The 24,959-nt window shown below is 39.8% G+C and overlaps 1 protein-coding gene across 1 annotated transcript in view; it reads left to right on the forward strand.

Moving 5' to 3' along the window:
• The first annotated feature begins 1,581 nt into the window (after positions 1–1,581).
• Positions 1,582–24,959, forward strand: part of ADAMTS19 (ADAM metallopeptidase with thrombospondin type 1 motif 19) — a 132,866-nt gene continuing 109,488 nt past the window's right edge. The window contains exons 1-2 of the mRNA XM_071424720.1: positions 1,582–2,081; positions 3,189–3,799. Of these exons, the coding sequence (XP_071280821.1) occupies positions 1,997–2,081; positions 3,189–3,799 (696 nt within the window). The 5' untranslated portion in view covers positions 1,582–1,996. The remainder of the gene's footprint in view (positions 2,082–3,188; positions 3,800–24,959) is intronic.

The raw sequence follows: 24,959 nt of genomic DNA on the forward strand, positions 1-24,959 counted from the left end.
TGGAATTTTTTAAAACGTCTTTATCATTTGCAGTTTGTGTTGAAAAGGCCAAATTCTCCTTACTGTCAAAACCAGTGTTTTGTGTCTTTTTAGTAAGATTATACATGTGAACAAGAGAAGCAGAATCTTGTCCAAAGGGACCAACAACTTCAGCAGATTGGAAACAGTCACAGCAATTCACAGTTTTAAAATAAGCACATTCACATACCATATCTTTTTTACCTTATTCCCCCTTGTTATCTATTAATGTATTTTGTGATGTAACTGTATGCAGAGCAAAGGTCCTCTCTCTGCATTTTTGTATCTTGCCTGTACATTCTGATTTTTTATAACAAAAATAAAACAAGAATTTGTTTCTAATATTTTCAAAGGAGCTTATAAACTGCATTTTGCAGGACTTTCTGATCAGTTGTAAGGATAGTTGTGGCTATGGAAAGGCTGCAGGATTCGGCCTATTAACTAATTCCACTGTAGATTAGTACATATGTTTTATTTATTTGGAAAACAAAGCTTCCATTGAAATGCATTTTAAGGTCACCTAATTATCAGGCAAATACCAGTTTGCGGCCCTGAAAAGCTCCCCTCTTCCTAATCAATTCATCTTGTTTTCACTGAGTACCTCTGATTTTGCTCAGTGTTAGTTGGCTCAAATGCAAAAAAAAAAAAAAAAAAAAAAAAAAAAGAAAAAGGCAAAAAGACCAGCGTATGATAACCTTTTTACCCTATAAAATGAAACAACTAATAAAAAATACTATTTGGTGCCAGCTGGGAATACCTATCCATGCAGCATACGTTTCAAGCAGCTATCGAGCAGAGCAGAGACCAAAAGCCAGCTGCATTTGGCTTCTGTGGAGTCTAAACGTGTTTTTTGTTTGGAGCTGTAACACGTGATTTTTGTTTGTTTGTATGTTTTGCTTTTCATTTTACACAACTAACTTCTAGAAAGAATTCTTGCAACTTCTTAGCTTCCCCTTAACGGCACAGATGGCTTTCCTCACTGCACTGGATTGCTCTGCCTTCCCTAAGGCAATCACCTTTGACACCAACAACAGTAGGTAAAGCAGCAGAAGTTACGACAAAATCCGACTTTTAGAGGGACGTGTTTACCTGTTGCTTTTGCAGTTCATGCTGATGCTAGATGTGCAGCTAAAGCTTTTTGCTCAGCTCCTCATTTACTCGTTCCTCTGCTGACAAGGGCCGGGGTGGAAAGTGATGGGTTTCCATGGAGAGCTGCGTGGTGGGGGCAAAAGGAATTTAGAATCAAATTACACAAAACTAGGCAAAAGCAGTCAGTGTCTGCTGCTCCCTGAATTTAGGCAAAGGCTCCCCTGAGCGCCTTGCCGGCGACGGGGATGAGGAGAACCCTTCCCGCAGCCGGGGCGCACCGGTGCGCGCCCCTCACAGACGGGAGGGGCGGGAGGGTGCGAAGCGCCATCTCCGGCCCCGCGCCGGGGCTCGGCTGCCCGCGGACCCGCCCGGGCGCCTGCCCGCGGCCCGGCGGCGGGGCTGTAGCGGGGCGAGGGAAGGGGGGCCGCGGCGGGTGCCCGCCCGGGCGGGGCGGGGCGGGGCCGGACGGGACGGGGCCCGGCGCGTCCCGCCCCGTGGGGGCGAGCGGCGGGCGGGGGCAGCGCGGTCGCTGCCGCCGGGGCGCAGCTGCCCGCCCGCCGCCGGGCGCTGTGTGCGCGCACGGGCCGCGCTCCTGCCTGCCCGCACCCACGCACACGCAGACGCGCACACATACGGACAGGCACACACAGACACACAGACAGACAGAGACACGCACGCACACACACACACACGCCCGGCCGCCGTGCGCTGCGCATCCCGCGCCGCCGGTGCCGCCTGCCCGCCCCGCCGGGACGCGCTACTCGCGCTCTCCCGAGTTTCTCCGCGGGCGCCCAGGTGGCTGCGCCCCACGGCACTCCCCGCTCGGCGCGGCACGACTCGGCACGGCCCTGCGTGTCTTGCCAGCCGGCGTCCCGCGGGAGCGGAGCCGATGGCGCTGGGAGGAAGGATGCGCCTGAGCCGCGTCTGCTGCGTGTTCTACCAGCTGTGCGTGCTGTCAAGCGGGCTCGGCGCAGGTAAGTGCGCGCCTTTCGCGGGACGGGCCGAGCCCGGGGCGGCCTCCGCGCCCCGCGGCTGCCGGTGGCGGTACCTGGCCATTGTTAACCGCGCCCGCCCCCCGTAAGCGATGGGTGATCAGATAATGTGCGCCTTGGCTGTGAGAGTGCACTTCGCAGCGCTGCTCTGTATGAGACCTGATTTCCACAAGCAGCCCTGTCATCTCTCCTGGCTGTGCTGTTTCTAGAGTGTGCGATGAATGTGTAAATAAAACTGTTTCCTGTCCCAGGCTAGTGGAGGTTGTGTGTACTCAGATCTTTGTAAACATAATGCTGACATGCTGGACTTCGGTTGTATTGTGATGTAGAGTGTTTGGGATATGCAAGTATCAGTAGTAAGTGATTCTAATTCAGTTTCGTTATAAGAATGATCATCATACAGCATGTGCATGCAACTACTACTTGTATGTGCAGCCATGGTGCGTGTGTGTGTATATTTGGCCAAACTTTGGGAGGCACCCAAAGTGATTCTAATTCAGTTTCGTTATAAGAATGATCATCATACAGCCTGTGCATGCAACTACTACTTGTATGTGCAGCCATGGTGCGTGTGTGTGTATATTTGGCCAAACTTTGGGAGGCATAATGGGTCTTGCACAGCATGCTGAGAAGAAGGTTGAAATTTTCAAATTTGTTCAGGTTTTCCCCAGCAATTTAGTTTTTTTCTTTTTTTTAGCTATATGAAACAGTTGTTGCTTTGTCTAAATGATGAAACATTTATGCACCTTTCCTTGTATGGAGGTGGTGATCAAAAGGAAGGACATCCCCAGCTACTGGTACAAACACAACTTCTGCCCAGCTTGGGGCCCAGCTTTCTCTATGTTCTGCAGAACCTTGGTGTGTTCCAGACACATCAACAGAACAGACCCATCCAGCAGCTGGCCCCCCTGCTGTGCATAATGACAAGATGAAAGGAGCAAATGAACCCCACTGTATTTTGTCTGGCATGCTTGTTGGTCTAGGAATCAGAAGGACCATCTTGTGGTGGGCAAAGGGGAAGGTTTTTAGCAGGCACTGGATTCTGTTCAGTGCTCCACTCATTTAAAGCATCTGCTGCATTTCTCACAGGTCTCCATGCTTCTGAAGAGACTGAGGAGTGGGAGATTGTCTTCCCTGCACTGTGGAGCCCGGGCCAGCAGGAGCCAACGGGTGGCAGTGGTGGTGGTGGGGGTTGCAACGTTGACCCCAGTAGTGGGAACCAAAGCAGCACTTTCAGTGGCCCAGTCACACCTAGCCCAGCAGCTGGCAGCTCCCGAGAGGTGCGTTCAGTCTCCTCCTCGGTGGATGGGCAGGCGCAGGCTGTAGGGGAGGCAGCAGAGGAAGAGGACACTGAGGATGAGTATGAGTCTCAGGAGTTTTACCACTGGTCCCCCCTGCCCCAGGGGTCTGGTGCTGCATCTCAGCTGCCAACACCACCATCCCCCCCACCACCACCTTCAACAGAAGATGGAGATGAAGTGCTGCTGAGGATCCCGGCTTTTGCTCGGGAACTATACCTGCTGCTCAAGAGGGACAGCCGCTTCCTGGCTCCTGCCTTTGCTGTGGAAGAGCGGCTTGGGGGTGAGGGCAAAAGTCCACCCAGTGCCACACAGTCGCAACCTGAGAGAGCTTGTTACTACAGTGGTGCTGTCCTCCGCTACCCGGGCTCCTTTGCCTCCTTCAGTACCTGTGGTGGACTGGTAAGATGACCTTGCATGCACCTGGCCTAGCACCTAGGCCTCCATCCAAGTCCCTGCTTCATCTATTGCTTTTCATTCCCATTCCCTTCCTAAGGTCTTCTTTCTTTCTTAGTAGCATCTTGGGTCCTACCTCTGTACCTAACTTCATTTTTTAACAATTTTCCTATTCATACACTTCTCATAACATTTCTGAAATCCTGATTCTGCCTTTAGCCTGTAAAATGGTGATATTATTTATCCTGTTTCCAGATATGTATCTTTCTGGTTGTGGATTTCCATTTCTTACACCATCCTTCCTTAAACTTTTCTTATCATTTGTAATTTTATCTTGCCTTCAATGAGTTCTGTAATTAGATACCTTCATGCTCTGTCTCCTTTATTTTCTCTGTCTCATCATCTCTCCTGTAGTCCATCTGTAATCCATTTGTTCTTCATTCTCATCCTGTATTCTAAAGTTATTTCCCTCATTTGAATTATCTTCCTTCTGCAGCTCAGTTTTCAAACTGTTCTGTCTTTTCTATTTCTAGCAATATTTTACCAATGTCTCCTTTCTCCTTTTCGTTATTCCTTTGCTTTCACCTCTTTGGCCTTTTTTCTCTACCTCACAGCTTCTCACATGTGGTACCTGTAGTTACTTGAATTTGGGACTTCTATCCTTTTAACTCCTCCACAGAAGAATGCAATGAGTATGTTTTCAGCAGAAATCTTAATACAGTCAGACCTTTTCAATTGTTATTATTTCTGTGGCATACTTCGCTTATTTAAAACAAGCTCCCCCCTGCTATTATTTCTGTTGCATCAATCATGATTTTTGCTAGATAGAGAGCAGAATTTGATGCACTGACAACAGCAGTGATGATCCAAAGAGCAGTCATCCTAAGGTACTTGCAGGTGGGTGGAAACTGTAGAAAGAAAAAAAAAGTTTACCTGTGATGGTATAGAATGCTGGCAGGACCTTAAAAAACCCCAGTTATTGCTACTATTATTTTGGGGCTACTATCATTTGGGGCCTTATGTAGTGTAATAAATGCACAGTCTTGCAGCACTTAACAGATTTTAGAATAGGAAGAGTAGTGGTGCTGGAGAGGGTTAATATCCTCCATAATTCTGGGGTTTGGGTGTAGATCACCATAACCTCATGATAGATTTTTCCTTGTATTTCTTTCTGAATTTGAACATCTGACTTGCTCCATTGCTGATTCATGAAGATATGCCTTTTTATTTGTATGGCCATGAAGAGAAACCAGGTAAAATGTGGAAATTTTGACTGCTTATTCATTTGCCTATTTGAACTTATTCAAAAATCAACACAAACTGAAAGTGGTGGATTGACACCAAATAAAATATTTGCCTGCACTCCTGCAAAGTGAAACCACCAAGTTTCACACAACTCTAAGTGGTTGGCATCTAATTGATACTTCATCAGATTTTCCAAAGGAAGATAGCAGAATTAATTGTGGAGAAAAATATTGAAAGTCAATTGATGGTGGTTTGAAAACAATTGGGTAAAAGAGTTTTGTGTTCATGAAAAGCATTTGACTTCTGTGCTCTTTCTTATTTTGAGAGTTTTACTTCCTTCTACATTGTGTTTGGGTAAAATTAGATGAGAAAATATTTGTAAAGAAATTGGCAGAAATAATTATCACCTTTTTATTGTGTCTACTCAAAGCCATGTACATCATTGCATGTCTGTAACACCTCTGATTTATTATATAAATTGATTCACTTTTTGGATGGATCCCTGTTTTTAGAGAGCCCTATTAGTAATTTTTGATTCTGTTAGACTTTACTAGGAGTACCAGCTTACTCCAAAGCCTTTGGCCATGTAAGTGTGCATGTGCCCAGATCATGTTCTCCATCTAGAAAACTGCAGCTGAAACATAAAGTATTCTGTGTATCTCAAATAAAATTGTCAACTGTTGCTGATGTTGACTGGTGTTGTCATGATCCTCAACTGCACTGTCCTGTTTGTGGTGAAATAGTTAAGCAGCTGTTCTTCCTGAGAGTGTTGCTGTGTCAGGCATAGTTAAAAAAAATTGCACAGTGCTATTATGTCAAAGTTGTCATAACAAATCCTAAGCTATTTGTCATTCTTTATTCAGTCATTGCTTGGGCTCTATTACATATGTAAGTTGCTGAGTTTCCAAGAGTATTGAAAAAACATCCTAACATGCATTGGATATTCTACTATGTTCCATCTGGGCCTGAACCTGCAAATAGAGCCAAGCTGTGTTTCAAACTACATTTTCTTTTTTTAACATGTAAAATAACATTGAAACTTGTCCCCAAAAATATTTGATTTTAGTTACTGGAATTAGAATTTATTTTTTCATTTTAAATATAAAGACATTTCAGAGAAAATACAAATGTCTTAGATGTGCTCTCATTTCAAAGCCTTGCAGACCTTGGGTTAGGTTTAGTAAGCTGCATACACTTTGGAAGGTCAAATGTGGGCTGATATGCAGCTTAGATTACACCATTCTGCTCTTCAGAAATAGCCTTTCAGTGAGTCTTTTTACTGACCAAAAAGATTAGCTGTAGTCTGACAGACAACAGTGGTTATGCTGTGCAGGAGAAAGGGTGAAGGAGTGTAGTGGTTTGGCCATCATATGCAGGGAAAGGTCATACCTGGCAGTGCAGATGTGTGGCTGTTGCTGTAGGACTAGTTTTGTCAAAAGATACTGCATCTTCCATAAATTAAAGAGAGGCCTTAGGTCAAATTGTTGTACCATCCACATAGGATACTGGTACCAGTCCAGAAGGCACAGCGACCTCATGTGCCAGTGATATTCAGGAAATACGGGGAAAAAAAGGTTTGTGTAGTAATCCACTTATGTACACAGTAAGAAGAATATTGCTGCAGATGTTAAAGACCTTACCCTCTGAAGCTGAAATTTAGGTGCTTTTTGAGTATTTCACTGGTTGCATTTGTGTAAAGCATCTCACATAAAAGCTCATCTCAACATTAAAGCTTTCCTATATTATTTCACAGCTCTTGAGAGCTTCAATAGTGGTTGTTTTCTTTTTTTTAAGCTGCTTATCAAGAACCAGTAATTTTGTAATGAATCTAAAGATTGGAGATATGCATGGACTATCTAGAAACTTCATCATGGTGACCTGAGCAGTCTCAGAGCTCACATGATCAGTGGTGACAATCCTCTCCAACTCCTTGGTAAAACACTTGTAGATGCTTACATCTCTTTGAAGTTCAGTGAGATTTACTCTGAGTACATTTTGGGATCCTGCACTGGTGCTGTGGGAAGATGAATAAGGAAAGGTTTCCAAGGATTCTTCCATCTGCATGCTGCCTACTTCTTGTTCATGGCTAGCCAAATACCAGGGTGTAAACAGTCCTGCTGATGCCACTGAGACTGTTCTTCTAAAAGTGATGAATTGAAGAGCTGGACCATTAATTATTTAAATGGTTGTTTCTTCTGTTTGCTTGTGTTCTGACATAATATTTGAAAAAAGAAGAAAATTGTGTCTAAGGTTATTGGACAGTTTTATTTATGGCTGGTGATACATACATATATATATATATATATATATATATATATGGTAATTTTGTATAGCATGCTGTAGGAGAAATTTACTGTGGACTTAGAATTAAGAAATCAGACTGCTGGATCTTTATCTACTGCTAGAATGAAAGTTGAAGTAGTCTCACTGCTTTTACCACAGAGTGCTGTAAATGTGGCATATATGTGCTTTATTCCCTATTCATTTCATTTCAAAAAGAGAGGTATGACTACAGTTTTTTCTCAGTAGTTAATTCCTTCAGTAGTACTCTATAGCTGTGTACTGACAGGCAGGGATTTCCCCAACATTTCTTCTTCTTTTCACTGAAGCAGTCTGCAATAAATAGAGAACAGCTATTTCTGTTTAGGCTGAGAAAGGATCTGAATGGCTTTTTATTTCTAAAGTAATGGAGCATGTTTAGACTTTCAGGAAGTGCAAACAGGGGCAAATGTAGCCACAGAGAATGGACAGAACAATGCAGTTTCTTCTGCTATGCTGTTCATCTCAGCTTCTTGCAAGTTGTCTAAGAGCATCTCTGGAGCTCTAGCTAAGAAGACAACATTGACATTTGGGTTAATTTACTGGAGAGAAGTTTTGAAGTTCATCTGATTTTCACTGGATCATCAGAAAGTGAATCAAGCAACAGCATATTTAATAGTTCTGATGAATCTGTGTAAAATACTATCTGCAATTAAAAGTAATGTGCATTTTCACAGTGACTTGAGTTGGAACAAGTCTTAGCATATCTCCAGTGCAGGGAAGAGCTCTCTACAGAAGTGTGTGGTGCCTTTTATTAGGCCTCACTGCCAGTGACAAAAGCAGGTTTTAAAATGATCAATAGTTTATAGACAAGTACTTCACTTAAATAGCCCTATCCAAAGCAATGCTGCCAGCATCATCAAAAGAATGGATGACAATTGTTCTGTGCCATGAAGAAATGTGCCAAGTATCATTGGAGGGCAGCATTTCAATGAATATTTCTAATTGTAATGTCCTACTTTTACAATAAAACATAAGGATGTGAAAAATGTATGTGCCTTTTACTGGCCAATGGAAGGGTTGTATAGCACTTCAGTAAGATTTGAAAAAAACCCGAAGCAGCTTTACAGGAAATGCGTGTCTTTTTTTACTTCTGATACAAAGTTTGTGAAGATTAATTTTGAAGATTAGTGTTATTAACTACTAGTAATTGAATGGCAAATGATGCATTAAAAATATTTAGACTTCTTAGGATATTGTAATTTCACATGTCCCTTTCATTCAGGACACTAGAGCTTCTAGAAAACTGGAATTATTATTTTGTACCTCTCCATTGAAGACTGTCTGACTTTGAAGCTTGTCTCAGAACAAGCAGAATGAAATTGGAACGAATAATAGTAGTAAAATCTATTAAGAAGTTTATGTTTTCCTACAATTCTGCACACAATTACTTTTAGGGATAGGATTCAGCCTAAGAAAAAGCTGAATCTGTGTTTTGACATCTTTCTTCCTAGACAGGGATTTTAACCCTGGTGTTTCAACATTTTTATATGGGAAAAATCCCCGTGATTATATTGTTACACTTCCTTGTGATTCCTGTAACGAGAGTAGTGCCTGACATGGCAAGTATACTTGAATTTTCAAAAAGTTTTGGAAAGCTATACTGAACTTCTTCCTTTTGGTTGCACAGCTTTCAGTGGCAGTGCAATATTTAATCTGCTGGAAAGTTCCTTTCCTGGCATGGGATCTGATGGGTTGAGGACGAATAGGCTGTTTGCATGTGGGGTAATGAGTGGAGTAATGAGTCTGTTTGCTGTGTGGTGGACATGCAAGCTAAATTCTTGCTTTTGTGAGTATCTCTGCCTTTGTCCGCCTCTGGGAGCAGGTGGTCAGAACAACTCATACATTTGGGCTTCGTACATTGCCCTGGGAACCTGTGCTATTACAGGATGTGAGCTCTCCCTGTAATGCTCTGAGACTTAAATAGACTTCTTGCTTCGATCAGGCTGGAATGCAACTACCCCATTACACATCCTGAATCATACAGTACCCACATGCAAGCTGAAACGGGTTAAATACCCAGCCTTTTGTCAACCAAATGTAGTGCCCCTTCTTCCCCACCTCAGTGACCCTTGCAGTTACACATCCGTATTGAGTAACTTCCACACCAGATGCTTTCCAAAAGAAATTTGAGACAATTACAGCTTCTTTTATGCTGGTGGTAAGCATTAGAAAACAGAGATCACCAACAATTTTTCATAAAAGGGTAAAGAAAAGAGAATGTTAGCAGTCTTTTTGGTCCATATGATACATACATGCTAGAGTTTGACATTGCAGAAGGAGGATTATAAAATTCAATAGGATTATCCCTACAGGCTGCCAGGATGAAATCAAGTACAAACTCTCTCCTATTCACCCAGCTTCCTGGGATCCTTAAACGAAGAGAGAACAAATAGAAGCAGTCTGCCTACTGTTTTATTATGAGTTTGTTAGAGAAAGGAAACTTTACTGAGAGGGACGGAAGTAAATATGTGAATGAGGGAACTCTATGAGTATCCCATACTGAGAATTCACAGCTTCAACAAGATTTGCTTTGTTGACTTTAAAATATGCCTTATTTGTGTTTTAAACACGCTTAAATGGGCAATATAAAATTTGTGATCAGTATAAATTGGTGAGCAAGGTAGGACATGAGTTAATGTTAGAACTGAAAGCAGCTTTGCTCTGTTATGAAAGGGTTTTAAGTCTTTTTTCCCTCAGAACAAAAAAAAACCAAAACAAACATCTCGGGAAGATAAATCGTTGGACAAGAAATTAGTGCTTTCTACCTCCGCATAAGGTTGGAGAATCAATGAGATGCGGTAGTGCTCCTGGATGAATGAAGTCTTTCAGTGTCTGTGTTGAAACTCATCTGGCTTGTTCCTCCTGGATTTGCATGACAGTGGAAGGTATGAAAAAGGAGGGCAGCCAGCCCTGTAGGAAGTCTGGTTTCCAACAGAACAAAACAAGTTGTTTACTTGAGGTTACTACGGCATGGTTAGGCAGAAACACTTTTGCCTCCAGCTAAAGTTTAGCTGCTGTGTTTGTAATCTCTCTATTTAAATCTCTTTATTAAAATATCACCTGGAAAATCTAATGAAGCAGAACTCAGCACACAATAGAGAAGCCCAAGAAAAGTAAAATGGAGTAAGTGATTGTGGCCAGCTGAAATAACTAGCATATATGCGCAAGAAAACACTTTTAACACTATTAACAAACTTGCTGAACAGGAAGTTAATTACAAACAGAACTATTAGATCTAGGTTGTGGGGGTGAGGGTTGTTTTGTTTTCTTTCTTTCTTTCTTTCTTTCTTTCTTTGTACTGGAGATGGTATCCCTTTAAAATTTTATTACTGTCATTAAGTGCCATAAACCAACAAAGATCTGTGTAAAGATAAAGGAATAAGCCCTCTTTGTTTCTGTTGCTATTCTTCTTTATCTTTCTGGTTGAAACATCTTTTGGTTAGATTTTTGTTTTTGTATCTGAGACCTCATCCTAATTCATAAGAAAGATAAGTCTTCTAAACATACGAACAGTATTGTTAATGTACAGCTGAAAGATTTAGAAAATCAGGTTTGACTTAGGCCAAGACTACCTTTGAACTGTAACAATCTCTGTTTCCTTTAATATTAAACACTGTCACATGGTATGTGAGATTTTGGGCCACCATGCCTCTGACCATGTGGTAATGACTCCTTTCTTCTAAGAGCTATCCCACAATGATGCAGGTACTCTATCCTTAGACAGGTTTGATTTGTGATTCCAATCCTGCTTATAACGGCCTGCTTTCTTCCTAAAGGGCTTGGTTTCAGTACAAGTACTTCCTTTGCAATATATTTCTGAGTGATAATTAGAAATTAGAAATATGCTATCTCCAGAGTGGCTTCATTTAAAGAAAAAAAAAGAGATTGCTCTGCATCACCTGGGATCTCTACCTATTGTCATGAACATATAAAATTATCAAGGTTACTTTTCAAGATAGAGAAGTGAGATGGTGAATCAGAAAATCTGGGTAATTCCATTAATTAAATTAGTAAATTAGTGGCATTTTGGCCTCCTAATTTTATGTTAACTGCTTTAAAAAGAAAAGGCAGAGCACTGAGTGTCTTCCAGCTACAAATGGTAACGTTAGTGAAACCAACATTTTTTTAGGAACATGTATCCCTGGCTTATATATCTAATGTATCTGCCAATTGTTTCTTTGCTAGCAAATGAACCAGGATTTTTAAAAGAACCAAATGTTCTCCATGTTGCAACCCTTGTAATATTATGTTAAAAGGACTGTTCTTTGTCTTTCTTTTCAAAATGTTTTCTTGCAAGAGTGGAGATTATTTTGGTTGTTAATGTTGGATGTGGCAGGGAAAAAAAAGCAGCATCCATGATCTTCATGATAAATAAGATAAATATAGGGGGAGCTGGGAAATAGGGAAAAAAAACCCAAGAGAAAGCATTAGGTGTTTGAGCTGTGGGATTGATGGAAGGTGAGAATATTCAGGAGGAGTCTGTGAAAACCAATGGTCATGTAGAAGTAGTATTCAAATGGTGAACATACCTCTTTGCTATGTGATGAGGAGAAGTACCTCAGTAGAAGGGAGTGTGACAAAGTGATTGGAACTTGTGGCAGAATGAGGTGTTTGCAGACATTTTTCTGTGGTATGTGTGTCTTTCCTTGGTTTACTCAGATCTCTCAGGTGACTTCAGGGATATAGCAGGAGGGCTGGTTGGTTTCCCCTTGCAGAGAAGTTGTAGAAATAGCATGAAATACACCAAGCATGAGCATCTGTCTTATATTGCAGATCCAGACAGTAGCTGGTCAAATTTTTATAAACCAATAGCGCAAAACATCTATATTAGTTCTAAGATCAGATGTGCATCTGCAGTGCGTTAGCAGCTCAGTTAACCTTTTGTTGTTAACATGTCATTGCCTGGACAATCTGGTCTTGTTTTTTTTTTTTTTTCATTGCTTCTAATATGCCATCGTAAATGAGCAATAAGTATTATTTGGAAGTGAAAGAATGAATAGTGATAATTTTAGAACAGTTGATTTAGAATAAGAAATCAGTCTCCTAACATTAGCTGCTAATAATACATACATCTGCATGTAAGTGAATAGAAGTAAAATTTTTTGGAAGCCTGTGCTGTTGAATGTTTTTCTTGGGTCTACCAGTACTTCAGTCAGAATTATTTTCTGAATGAGTTTTGCATCCAAAAATGTAGAAATGTGCCCAAAACTGACTTGTGAAATGATTTAGTTTCTGTGTGATTATCTTCCAACAATTGCGTATGCTTGTTTTATGATCTCAGCTGTGCTACCTTAAGTTCTCATTAGATGTCAGAAGTTTAACTGGGTCAAGTCAGGGCAAGCTTATTTAGATAGTAGCAAGTTAAGGAAAGTAGAGCTATTTCTGCACGTGATGTTAATTCTTCTGGGGACAACTTTTTATGCTTCAGTGCAAAGTAGATGTCCTGCTCTGTTCCTCTGGTCTTCAGGGTATGCTGGGTGGAAGAAGTGCCCAAGTGATAGCTACAGCCATTACAGTTATGCCATCTTTTATATAAAATATTAAACTACGCTTCAGATGTGCTAACAATTTGGAATGATCTTTTTCTTTTCTTTTTTTCGGCTTGTTTTTTGTTGTTTTGTTTTTGTTTGTGTGTGTGGTTTTTTTTTTTAGTTGGTTGGTTTTTTTTGTTTTTGTCAGATTAGCCTGGCATTTGGATTATAACCCTGAAAACTCAGATGTAACTCTGATTCAAGGCATGTATGAAGTACTTTAGTTTTCTTCTGGAACTGGGACACAGGACATAAAAGGGACATCATGAGGGACTCATATTGGCTTAATATTTAATTGTGGTCTTACTTAATTTTCTTTTGAGAAATCCTCCTAAACATGAAGCTGTCTGTGTGTGTTTCTGTGAAGCTGTGTGTGAAACTCTTCTAATTTGCACAACTTTTGAAACCTGAGAATTGACAATATTGTAAGTTAGGAGACAGGAAGTTGCTTAGGTGATTTTGTGTCTAAATAAGAGATTGCCAGTCTCTTTTGTCTCTTTGTGACCTCAATGGAACCTCACCTCAAATATTTATTTAGAAATACATGAGGGTAGTGAGTGAGTTTAAAGTGGAAGAGGATTTATAGAGTAAAATGGATGCAATTTGGCATATAAAAGCTTTGTTTTCCACTTTCTGGCTGATAGTCCCAGCATGTTTCACTTCTTCTGTCCAATTACCTGTTTCCTCTGTAGTAACCTATCTAAGAAAGCATAATAATAACAACACATTTCTTGGACGTCTCTTTAGGGTTTTTTGGTTTTTTTTAATTTAATTTTTAAAAAATTAAGAATTTTTAAATTTTTAATACTAAATCCTTTACATGGGAAATAATGGAAGGAAATAATTTCTTTCCTTTGTATTTCGTGTTGGGTAAGAAATCCTTTGCTTATTTCATATAAGCAACTTTATTTGGAAGTGACCAGTCAGACTGATGGTACTTTGTTCAAGAGATGCTAATGTCAAAACTCCATTCTGATCACCATTTGTGTTTTTACGCACATAAAATCAAGCTCTTTATAACTTAAAAGAAAAACCTTAATCCAAATTTATATTTCTTCTTTTAGTTTAAATAATAATTCTTGAAGAATAATTAGATACTGTTCCTTCTTTCCTAAGGGTAGCAGGGCTTTAGTTTCTTAGCACAAGAAAAGAAATTGATTTTTTTTTCCTCAAAAAGGGAAAGTAGGGTCTAGGTTTAAAAGTTAAAAGCAAAAAACTGCATAGATTAGAAAAAAAAAAGTAATTTTAGTTAGGAGTCATAGAAGAATATAACTTCTATATATTTTCAACTTTTTAAAACAATGTTGTGGGAGTCTTGTTTATTTCTCTTAAAGCTGTCTGGTTTGGATTAATATAATTCTAGATAGAGACATAAAAACCCTTAGCATAACTTTATAGAAGAACTAACTTTATTTGTTTAATTGTAGTTGTATAACTATAAGTATATTTTATTTTCTTTTCTTGAATTACTGATTTCCACAGTTAGTAATTTTGGCAAATTGCAGATTTGAATGAAACTAAGTTTCATGGAATGTTGCTTTGAATTAAATAATGTTTAATAATAGGAATAATAGGACCAGTTCAGCCTCTCTGTCAGAAAAAAACCAAGATAATGGAGTCAAGGATGGATATTTCAGTAAGGATTAGCAGAGATTAAATTTCTCTATGGACAATCATGGGTGGGTTTTGGAACTGTGCCACATCCTTCTGTGGCCGCTATGAAAGTGCATGGGTTTGAGCAATACTAGCTCATTGGCATGCACTATTTAAGTGTTTTACATGGATGAATCAATTTAAACTTGGATCTCTTGTGTTGGTCATCTTGGTACTAGTCTAGGTGTTTTATCTAATGCAGATTAGAGTTGTTGGTATTTCCTGTTAAACCTCCTGAATGGCACTAGGTGTAGAATGCTTAGTGCTTATCCTTTGTGTATTATTATACTGTTCCTCTATAAAATACCATTTCAGATTCTGATGGGATAAAATCCAGGCTTGCTCTAAAGAAATAGATTTAATCTGTTTCATTAGCTAAAGGTACAGCCCTTTGATTCATACTCCAAAAGAGTGGTTTTTAGTCTTACCACAAGAATTGCTGAAGTTACTCATATTACACCAAAATGTTCTAAAGGAACATCTTTGTGAGCTCCGAGTCTTTAATTGCAAGGATTTTTTCCTTAGGTGATATGTTTCCATAGGTGTTGCTTTTTTCATAACTAGTCATGTTTAGCTGTGCAAACAGTCTTTCTTGGACTGTAGTATTGCTAACTACTCAAATATTGTTGTGAAATAAGTGATCTTAAATATCACTAAACCAGCTCATTGTAAAGAGTTTTTAGTTTAAGTTTTATGGAATAAATTTTTTTAAATCCTGACTCACTTTATAGAAGCTCTTGTATTTATTCTGGAAAGGAGTTATGGCTGGGTTTCTGAGTTTTATTTTTTTAACAGTAAGTGAGTGGTTGTGTTCCATTTTATATAGCATATACTTGGTGAACAAAACCAAATGATTGTTAACATCATGCCTTAGTTAGGACAACATGATGGACACAATTTACAGTTTAGGTGGCTATTTTAAAAATGGATTTTTACCCTAGTTCTCCTTTGAATTCTGCAAGCAAAGAGCTTTGTCAGGCTTGTTCAAATATAATAGTACTTTGATTTTCTTTTCTGATTATAGTTTATTTTGTTGGTTATATTAGTCATCTGTGGTTGGTTGAACATAATGCCCCAGCATACTTCCTGAAGCAAAATAAAGTAAGGCTTTTCTGAATATTTCAGGCAATGAATCGGAAGCATTTTTATTCATTTGTCAGTTGGTGCATGCACCAGAAATGGAGCTGAAGTCATGCAACCACATAAAACATATATTTAATACAGGATTGTGTAGGGGACAAAATGAGTATCTTTGTCCATAGTACGCAAGCACTTAATATTTTCTTTTCCTTTAGGTTTAGCTGCCTTGGTACTTGGTTAATGCTTCCTTTTGTGATGGTGGTTAGTTTTTTTTATTTATGTGGAAACTGTGCTTGAACCACAGTCAGCTCTGATCATTGTGTTTTTAATGAACCAAACTGAAGACATGGCCCTTTTATTACTTCCAGCTTCTTGGAACACATGCCTACATGAAAATGAGAACTGAGAAAAATGAAAAACTAATTCTATAGCCCTCATAAGGACAGATCAAAATTTGAAACCTGAAAACCAAGATGCTGGGAGACCACTAAAAGAACTTTCTTTAAAAAAAAAAAGTTTCTATCCGTAGATCATCTTTTAGAGCTGTGAGTATGGAAATTTTCCATGTTCTTTTAATAGAATTTTAATTATTTTTGAGTCAGTAATAATGATTTTTTAGTGCAAGTGGAGAGGAATAAGGTGGCCAATTTTTATTTTTTCACAGATATTGCCTTCTAGTTGCCTTCTCTTTAGTAGCTCTAGCTCCATGCATTAAATATTATTTTTAAATGAATTAATTTTGTAACATAAACTATGGGCAATGGATTTTGCTACGTAGCATAAATTCAGTATCTTAATTTTGTAAAAAAAACTTTATTATCAAAACAGTACCATTGATCTAAATCATTATGAAATCAGATCTAAATCTTAGTGTTTAGACAGCTAGGATGGAATACTGTTATCTTGTTTATTAAGCATATATTGCCCAGAGCTAATTGAGAGTTATCATTGTGGCCAGAACAACAGCCTCATTTGTCTTGCCTTTTAACATTCTATATTGAGAAAGTCTCTTCTGATCTGATTGTAGGTCTACAAAAGAGCTGGAGAGGGACTTTTTGCAAGGTCTTGGGGTGATAGGATATGCCTTAAAAACTGAGTAAATGTTTAGATTAGAAATTACGACTAAGTTCTTTCCTCAGAAGGTGCAGAAACAGATTGCCCAGAGAAGCTGTGGATGCCCCATACCTGGCAATGTTCAAGGCCAGTCGGGGTGGGCTTTGGGCAACCTGATCTAGTGCAAGGTGTCGCTGCCCATGACACGGGGGTTGGAATGAGAGGATCTTTAAGGTCCTTCCCAACCCAAATCATTCTATGCTTTTAGTAATTTATCTTATGTTACTGAGCTAACAGTCAGCCTTTAAGGCTGTCTAGCCCTTCCTTGTAGTTTCTGTTTCTTCTGAAATAGAAAACAAAACTACATGAGAGAAAGGAATAATTCCAAGATCTAGTTAGTTTTAGATCTAGTTAGTTCAACCTCCTAAGATAAAGGGTAGAAGCTACTGAATGAAGGGAGAAATGATCAGAAAGAGACCATTAACATATCACATGGTGAGTTGGCATATTACATGTTGTTGTCTTTTGTGACAAAGTCATGGTTGCCATAAAATCTGCATTCTTTTAAGCATCTAAGGATGAAAGTATTATATTTATTTTCTTAAGGGTTACAGTGTGCCTTGTGTGCAAGTATGGATATTCTGAACATGAAATAGCTGCACCGTTGATGAAGTCTGACTTGCCCATAGCTGTCTCTTTTAATAGTAGTAGTCAATCCTTTTATAGTTGCCTGTAGCAAATGAATGAAATAGTTTTTCAATTTAAGTTAGTTTAAAAATCAAGGGTATTTTCAGTGTCTCATTAATCCTATGTGTCTCGAAAACAGTTTTTTAATTGACTGTCACATATACTCAATTTCATGTCAACAATACCTTGTAGCACTTGGATCAAAAATGCTAATTTGCTTTTTAAAATTGTTGTGTGTGCTGTTCTTTCTAATTAAGTTACCTGTGCTGGGAGTAGTAGGCTTTCTGTACGTCATAAACTTCCAGAATGCTGCATAAAAAAAAAAAAAAAAAGAAAGAAGAACATGCCTGTGTTAAGTCTGCACTTCCTAGTTTCTAGTTGCTAAGTATAAATCTTCAGGTATTAATAATTTTGAATTTATGATTTCAAAGGTATAATTGTGGAATACTTTTCTTGAGTGAACATGAAACTGTTTAGGTGAAGGAAAATGGAAGTTCATGTACTACAAACTCAAATTTCCAGACCATGTCTATATTCTGTAGTCTCTCTCCCCTTTCCTTTTTCCTTCTCTTTGAAAGGCTGTAGAACCTAAACACCTGATAGATGGGTAGATGTAAAGCTATTCTATAGCTGTGTATCAAGAATCTTGATATCTGCAATTAAGTAAAAAATATATATTTATTTACACAGTAATTTTAGCTGTGCAACATGGTAACAGGAAAAATGCATTTAGAGTGCTTCTGTCAAATATTTTTCAACTATTTTTGCATGTTACCATGTAACTGCAGTTATTTGTTTTGTAGATGTTGCAATTGAAAAGTAGGCTTTAAATGGTAATTTATGTAAAATTTTTATAATATAGCCACTAGTTCTGAATGTCTCAGATTTTTGGTATTCAGCATATACATATATAATACCCAAACTGAATGCTAGTTAAGAATACATCAGTATCTTGGCAAAATTTAGATTGCAAGTCAATGACAGAACAAGATGAGAATTCAAAACTTATAGCAAAGACAGAATGAAACTGAATAATAGAATTGGACTAGAATTTAGTGATCAGGACAGCTGATAAACAACTGAGTAAAACAACATCACAGACAAGTATGATTCTATGTTGTATACCTATTGCCCTCAAGGACTACCAGGACTATTTTAGAATATCTTCTCACCATCAATCCTTGTAATGTGAAGTCTGTACTAGTCCCAGATGTGGATCTGTCCCAGGGACTGGAGCTAGGCTTGGCATTCATCCTAGATGAATTTCATGATGTTCCTTCTGATAACTCTCCATAAATACATACTTATACTTTTTTTTTTTTGGTGGCACTAAAATGAGGTTATGTGAATTATTGATACCTCTATGAGACCTGCATTTCTGTCATTCTATGGTTTTAATGAAGATACTGGGATTTTTGCTGGCTTTTGCTGTTTTCTGTGCTTTTACCTGGCTCATTGATGACATTCTTTGTCTCGTCATACCTGTTCAAGCCCCAAAATTTTAAATTTTCTGGAGGTTACTATTACATATCATGTATGTGCCTATCATGCATAACAGTATTATATTCCTGTGACACCTTGTGATAAAGTTATCTGCAGCTACATGCAGTTGGTTTGGTTGCCATCTGTTTTTTTAGAAAAATAGGCTATACAACAGTAATGGTACATTTAGCTATAGGAGTTTGTGTTTCATATTTGTTACTTTTCTGTTCTAAGCATTTGAAAATAGAACTTAGAATTGCCTTGTGGAAGTAGTTTTCAATGAAATGTTATCAAAGATACTTCAGTTACCTCAAACTGGAAAAGATTAGTCTTGTATCTAAGGAGAGAAAGAACAGCACACTCAAATACAGTTCATGGGACACTCTGTGTAGGGTAGTAATTGTTTATAAGGTTCCTACAGTTGTTCCAAAACGAGTCATCGTAAGAACTATAGGGTTTCTCTCAATATCAATGTCTATTTGTCTTCATTTAGTTTTGTGAAATTTGATTTATGGTGCCTTAGTGATTTTGAAAATTTTGATGTATGCTTAAACTATTCTGTGCCTTCTCATTACAAGATTCTAAAGGGCTTGAAATGAATTCTGTATTTTAAAACATCGAGGCCATTCCAGTGTTTTTACACAACTAATTTGACTGAAACAAACTACAGCTCAACTCCACTTCAGGATAACTGCTGCCAAAATAATAGTGTACAGTGGAGTTAATTTACAATGTGCTATTGAAGCAATAAATCTGTGAAAACAGCAACATATGTTTAGCTTCAGTAAACTTCTTAAAATTTGTCTTTTTTTTTCTTTTAAGGAAAACATGTGAAAGCATACATGATGTTGTAATGAACTTGTGGGCACATTGCTTAGGGGAAACAATTTTCACAACCATATCATGTTACTCGCCTTATGCCTTAGGAAAAGTAAGTAGCTCCAAAGACAAACAGATAAAACTAGGCAGAGCTAGAAAGTTGAGATACAAAAAAGTACTTTATAGAAACTGAATGTCAGGTGTAACCATAACCATAAATAATAAATTGGAAATCAGAAAGTGTAGGAACTGTGTTACCTGTATGTTGTAGTGCGTTTTTATACTTTGTAATACTTTGAAGTAGTTTTGTTTTGTATTCCCATATTTTTCCCAAATGGTTTATCCCAGACTGTACTCCCCTCCCTTTACCTGTGTTATCCCTCTCCCTGGATGAGATCATCCCCAAACCCCCACCCTGGCTCTCTGTCAATCACTCAGAATCCCATCCCTCCATCCAGAAGTTTTGGTCCAGGTCGTCGAGTGATTAGCCAGAGGCCAGGGGTCAGCCCCCCAAGCCTTGCCCCATACGCTGTCCTAAATGTCTATCCCCTAGTACCCATCCCTTAGGGTCACTCATTGGTTGGTAAAATGTTATCTACTTTTGGTTTCCACCTCCCTTTAAACGTGACCTTGGCACATCTCCCGGGGCTCTCGGCAGGAGGCCCCTGAGGTGCAGGAGCTCCTTTGGGATCCTAATAAAACCTTGGATTAACCCCTGCTAAGAGTCGGCCCTTTATCATCTACCAATGTCTCTGGTGTCTCTTGTGCTGCAAAGGCGCCCAGCCCAGGTGCCCTCAGCACCCTCGGGGCACACACAGAGAGTGTCTCCCTGCCAGCCCAGGTGCCCTCAGTACCCTCGGGGCACACACAGAGAGTGTCTCCCTGCTGCCAGCCCAGGTGCCCTCAGCACCCTCGGGGCACACACAGACAGTGTCTCCCTGCTGTCAGCCCAGGTGCCCTCAGCACCCTCGGGGCACACACAGACAGTGTCTCCCTGCTGTCAGCCCAGGTGCCCTCAGCACCCTCGGGGCACACACAGACAGTGTCTCCCTGCTGTCAGCCCAGGTGCCCTCAGTACCCTCGGGGCACAGAGAGTGTCTCCCCCCAGCCCAGGTGCCCTCAGCACCCTCGGGGCACACACAGAGAGTGTCTCCCTGCCAGCCCAGGTGCCCTCAGCACCCTCGGGGCACACACAGAGAGTGTCTCCCTGCTGTCAGCCCAGGTGCCCTCAGCACCCTCGGGGCACACACAGAGAGTGTCTCCCTGCCAGCCCAGGTGCCCTCAGCACCCTTGGGGCACACACAGAGAGTGTCTCCCCCCAGCCCAGGTGCCCTCAGCACCCTCGGGGCACACACAGACAGTGTCTCCCTGCCAGCCCAGGTGCCCTCAGTACCCTCGGGGCACACACAGACAGTGTCTCCCTGCTGCCAGCCCAGGTGCCCTCAGCACCCTCGGGGCACACACACACAGTGTCTCCCCCCAGCCTAGGTGCCCTCAGTACCCTCGGGGCACACACAGACAGTGTCTCCCTGCCAGCCCAGGTGCCCTCAGTACCCTCGGGGCACACACAGACAGTGTCTCCCCGCTGTCAGCCGTGTCGGGGCTGCCCTCCCCGGTGTCTGCCGACTCAGGACTGGCCCAGGGTTCCTGAGAGGCTCGCAGAGAAACAGAGACACCTGTAGTCATCTTATTATATTTTTGTCTGTTGTTCTGTGCTTTCCCACTTCTTGAAGACTTCATTCTTCATGTGAAGTTGTCTGGTTTTCTGTGGAAGATGTAACTTTGGTGTTACTTCCTATGATCACTTTGAAGTCCAACTCTCACAAATTTAACTGGCAGAGTGAGAGAAAGAGTTCCAGTAAACTTTGCTTAGTTTTCAGTGTGACTTTTGTTCATATTAATGTGGAGAGAAGGCAATGTTTTAGATGATTAAGTATTTTCAAAAGAAGTAAACCCCTCTGCGGCTGGAAGGGTCAGTCCCTTTGAGATGTAGTCATGAAAAACCTAGTTTGGATGCTTTATATGATCCAGAGGTAAGGTCAGTAACAATCCCTGGGGGCTCGGCTCTCCTTTTCAGAGCTGGGAGGCACAGAAGAATTAAACAGACCAAAGGCTGTAGCCAGACCAAAGGTAAGTTGCTTCTATTTGTGACTTACCAGTTTTATACATTTATAGATTTACTTTGTAGCCTAGTGAACTAGCTGACAGTGACAGGAGGAAAAAAAGGTGTGTGTATTTGCTGATCACAGATTCGTTATGAGCCATCAAGCATATGAACTTGGTGGAGGACGTTAAGTGAAGATATAGAAACTTTATTCTCCTTTCACAAATTTGCAGTGTAGTGGTAGCTGAAATGTGGTTGCAGTTGAGTTGCAGTTCTGTTTGCTAAAGTTCAGGGAGAGGAATTAATTTGTGGTTACAAGGATAATTACATAATCAGAATATTCCAAGTTGGAAAGGACCCACAAGGATCAAGTTCAACTCTTAAGTGGGTGGCCCATACAGGGATTGAATCCACAAACCTTGATGCTATTAGCACCTGACTCTAACCAGCTGAGCTAATCTCAGAGTTGTAGTAAGCCTCTTTCATCAAGCAGTAGTCAAAGGCTAATATGTGTTCTCACACAGTAGGAACTGCGATACTCTGTGATTCCCTTTTATAAAAACTGCGGAGTGATTATCAAGGGACCTTGGAAAGCCAGCCTGGAGAGCTGGCCCAGAAGGAAAGCAGTGTTGACCCTGGATCAGATGGATCTAAAATAATGGCCATGAATCAATAAAGTTGTAACATTGGAAAGATTTCCAAATGTTAAAAGATAAAAATGTGAAACATTTCAAATAAGAATAGTGAAATAATAGGGCAGCAGTTCTATTGAAACTGTTTCATTTAACAGTAGCAGCAAGGAAATGTGAAAAGAAGTGTAGTCTGACAAAGGATTTGTGTTATAAGAATATCTAGATAAGATAATCTCAATTTTACAAAATCTCAAATGCATAGGAGACTGGAATTGATGTATGGATCTAAGACATTAAAATACAGAGGTAATTTGCATTGTGTCTTATTCATTATTTTCCCAGTACTACAGGACCAAAGCAGTGAAAATTAAGGTTGTATAATGAAAATAATGAAATAATGCATGATGCATGTGATGCAAAGAGAAAATTTGGTTTGACTTAGTGTGTTGAATTGAGCTGAGTTTGTTTCAGTAGTCAAGTGAAATCTATAAGCAAAGCTGCAACTCATAATGATATATAAATATATTTTAATATGTTTGATTTTCTGGCTAGAATAAGAAGATTAAATGGCTTTTTATGACTTTGAGGGAAAGCTGAAATTGTGCTAGGTAAGTTGCTAGAGGAATTAGCCAATTGTTCTCTCAGCTAGTGTTTCCTTCAAGACAGTGTCCTTTATTCTGAATAATGTACATGAGCTGTGTTAATACTGGGTGTTACAATCAGTATTGGAGAGCTCCAGATGACTGGTAGCAAGTGGCCTTTTCTGCTAGGTTTTTATTCTTTTCATAGGTCTTTCAGTCTTTTCATGTGTTGGGGTGTGCCTGTGCCTTCCTTTGTCACAGGTGTTTCTTAAGTTTAGGTGTATTTGATCTTTTAAGCTACAGATTAGTCAACCAGAAAGTGGGCAAGAGCTTTCTGGACAAGGGAAGAGAAAGGGGGATGGAGCACATAATTTCAGCATTTTATGATTGGTTTGCCAGTTCTACTAAATTCTTCTGATGGTCAAAAGGCAAGTATGCAGTAGTTCAGACTGCACCGACTTTTCTGAAAATAGTGGTACAAGCTGAACCAGGGAACTTTGTGACAATGTAAGTTCAAGAAGTCTACAGTCTCCAGGAGGCTGACAGTTGTAACAAGAAGAACAGAGAGAAGATGGCATGTAGAAGTAGTGGTCACTTGAACCTCATGACCAGCTTGTTTATTGCACAGATAGCTCTGGCATTTGGAGGGACTCCTGTCTGATTCATGAATTTCACTGCTGATAGCAGTGACCAAATATCTGACTTTAAAACACCGCCATGAATTTAGGAAGTACATTTGTGCTTTTACTAAAAAAGACACTTAAAAAATTAGAGCATTCAGAATTGATAAATTTTATGTATAATGTTTGCAGTTACATTTTGTGTGTATCATAGAATCAATTGAGTTGGAAAAGACTTTTGAGATCATCAAGTCCAGTATATGGCTTAGTGTCGTGAATACCTGTTTCATTGTTAGTAGCATAGGGAGTGCTGCGGACTAACAACATAAATGTTTTCCTGCATCTTTGTGCAACATCAGGTTGTTTTGAAAAAAGTAGCCATTGTCTTAAACGTGAGAGCAGCATCCTCTCATATAGAGAACGATTTTCTTAAGAATTCAGAGCAGTGTGTGTCTTAAACCAGACTGTATAGGAATATAGAGGATTTGGAAGGATTTAAAAGCCATGCAAAAATGGTTTCCACAGACCTCAATTCTGGGGGCTAGTACCTGAATACATGCTTTGAACCCAGTGATCTCTGCATAACAGTCTAAATGCTTTTTTCCTCTCTTGGGGCTATAAGGTGTATCATTGTGCATATTTGTGTACTTCAGTAAGGCACAGCCCTAGGAGTAAAAAATATCCCAGAAAGGATTGGATTGATCACTATGTCAGCACCTGAAAGCCAGTCAACAGTGATAATACTGACTCTTCCCTCTGTGATGTCTCTTAACTCTGTGCAGCAGATTGGAGTGAGCAGACAGGCAGAGAAAACCTCCAGGAAAAGGGCGGTGCATATGATGTGCACAGCTGTGAAACACAGTGAATTGAAGAGAGGAGGCACTTATGAACTGAAGGCACTTATGTTTCCTCAGCCTTCAGCAATGAAGGTTCTTATAGATGGAAAGTCATTAGTAAGAGCTGGAGACTTTTTGTTGTATTTCCGCTCAGGTCAGGTTCTGATAGAATTGTTAGAATCAAGTCACTAAATTAAATCTGGATTGTTAAAATCATGGAGAAAAACCTTCAGAGTGGGATACTGAAATGCAAATAAAAGATTTTGCCTGTTTACTCAGAAATTAATGCTCAGTTTTGGGACATTTGACAAATAGCACAAAGCCTGTTATGAAATTATGTTTCAAAACAAGTAAATAATGAACTTATAATGACAATTTGGTTTTTTGTATGGTGCAGTGAAGGGAACCTTTCATTTTTATACTTCAAATGTGACATTAATATTGTGGTTCTGATGGACGCAACATGTGTACTAAGTAACGTAAACATTTTCTGCATCTGATAGGAGTGCATTTTTCCCATT

This window comes from Agelaius tricolor, unplaced genomic scaffold (assembly GCF_023055355.1).
Source record: "Agelaius tricolor isolate 1412-34295 unplaced genomic scaffold, bAgeTri1.0.p SCAF_4, whole genome shotgun sequence".
Taxonomy (NCBI): domain Eukaryota; kingdom Metazoa; phylum Chordata; class Aves; order Passeriformes; family Icteridae; genus Agelaius; species Agelaius tricolor.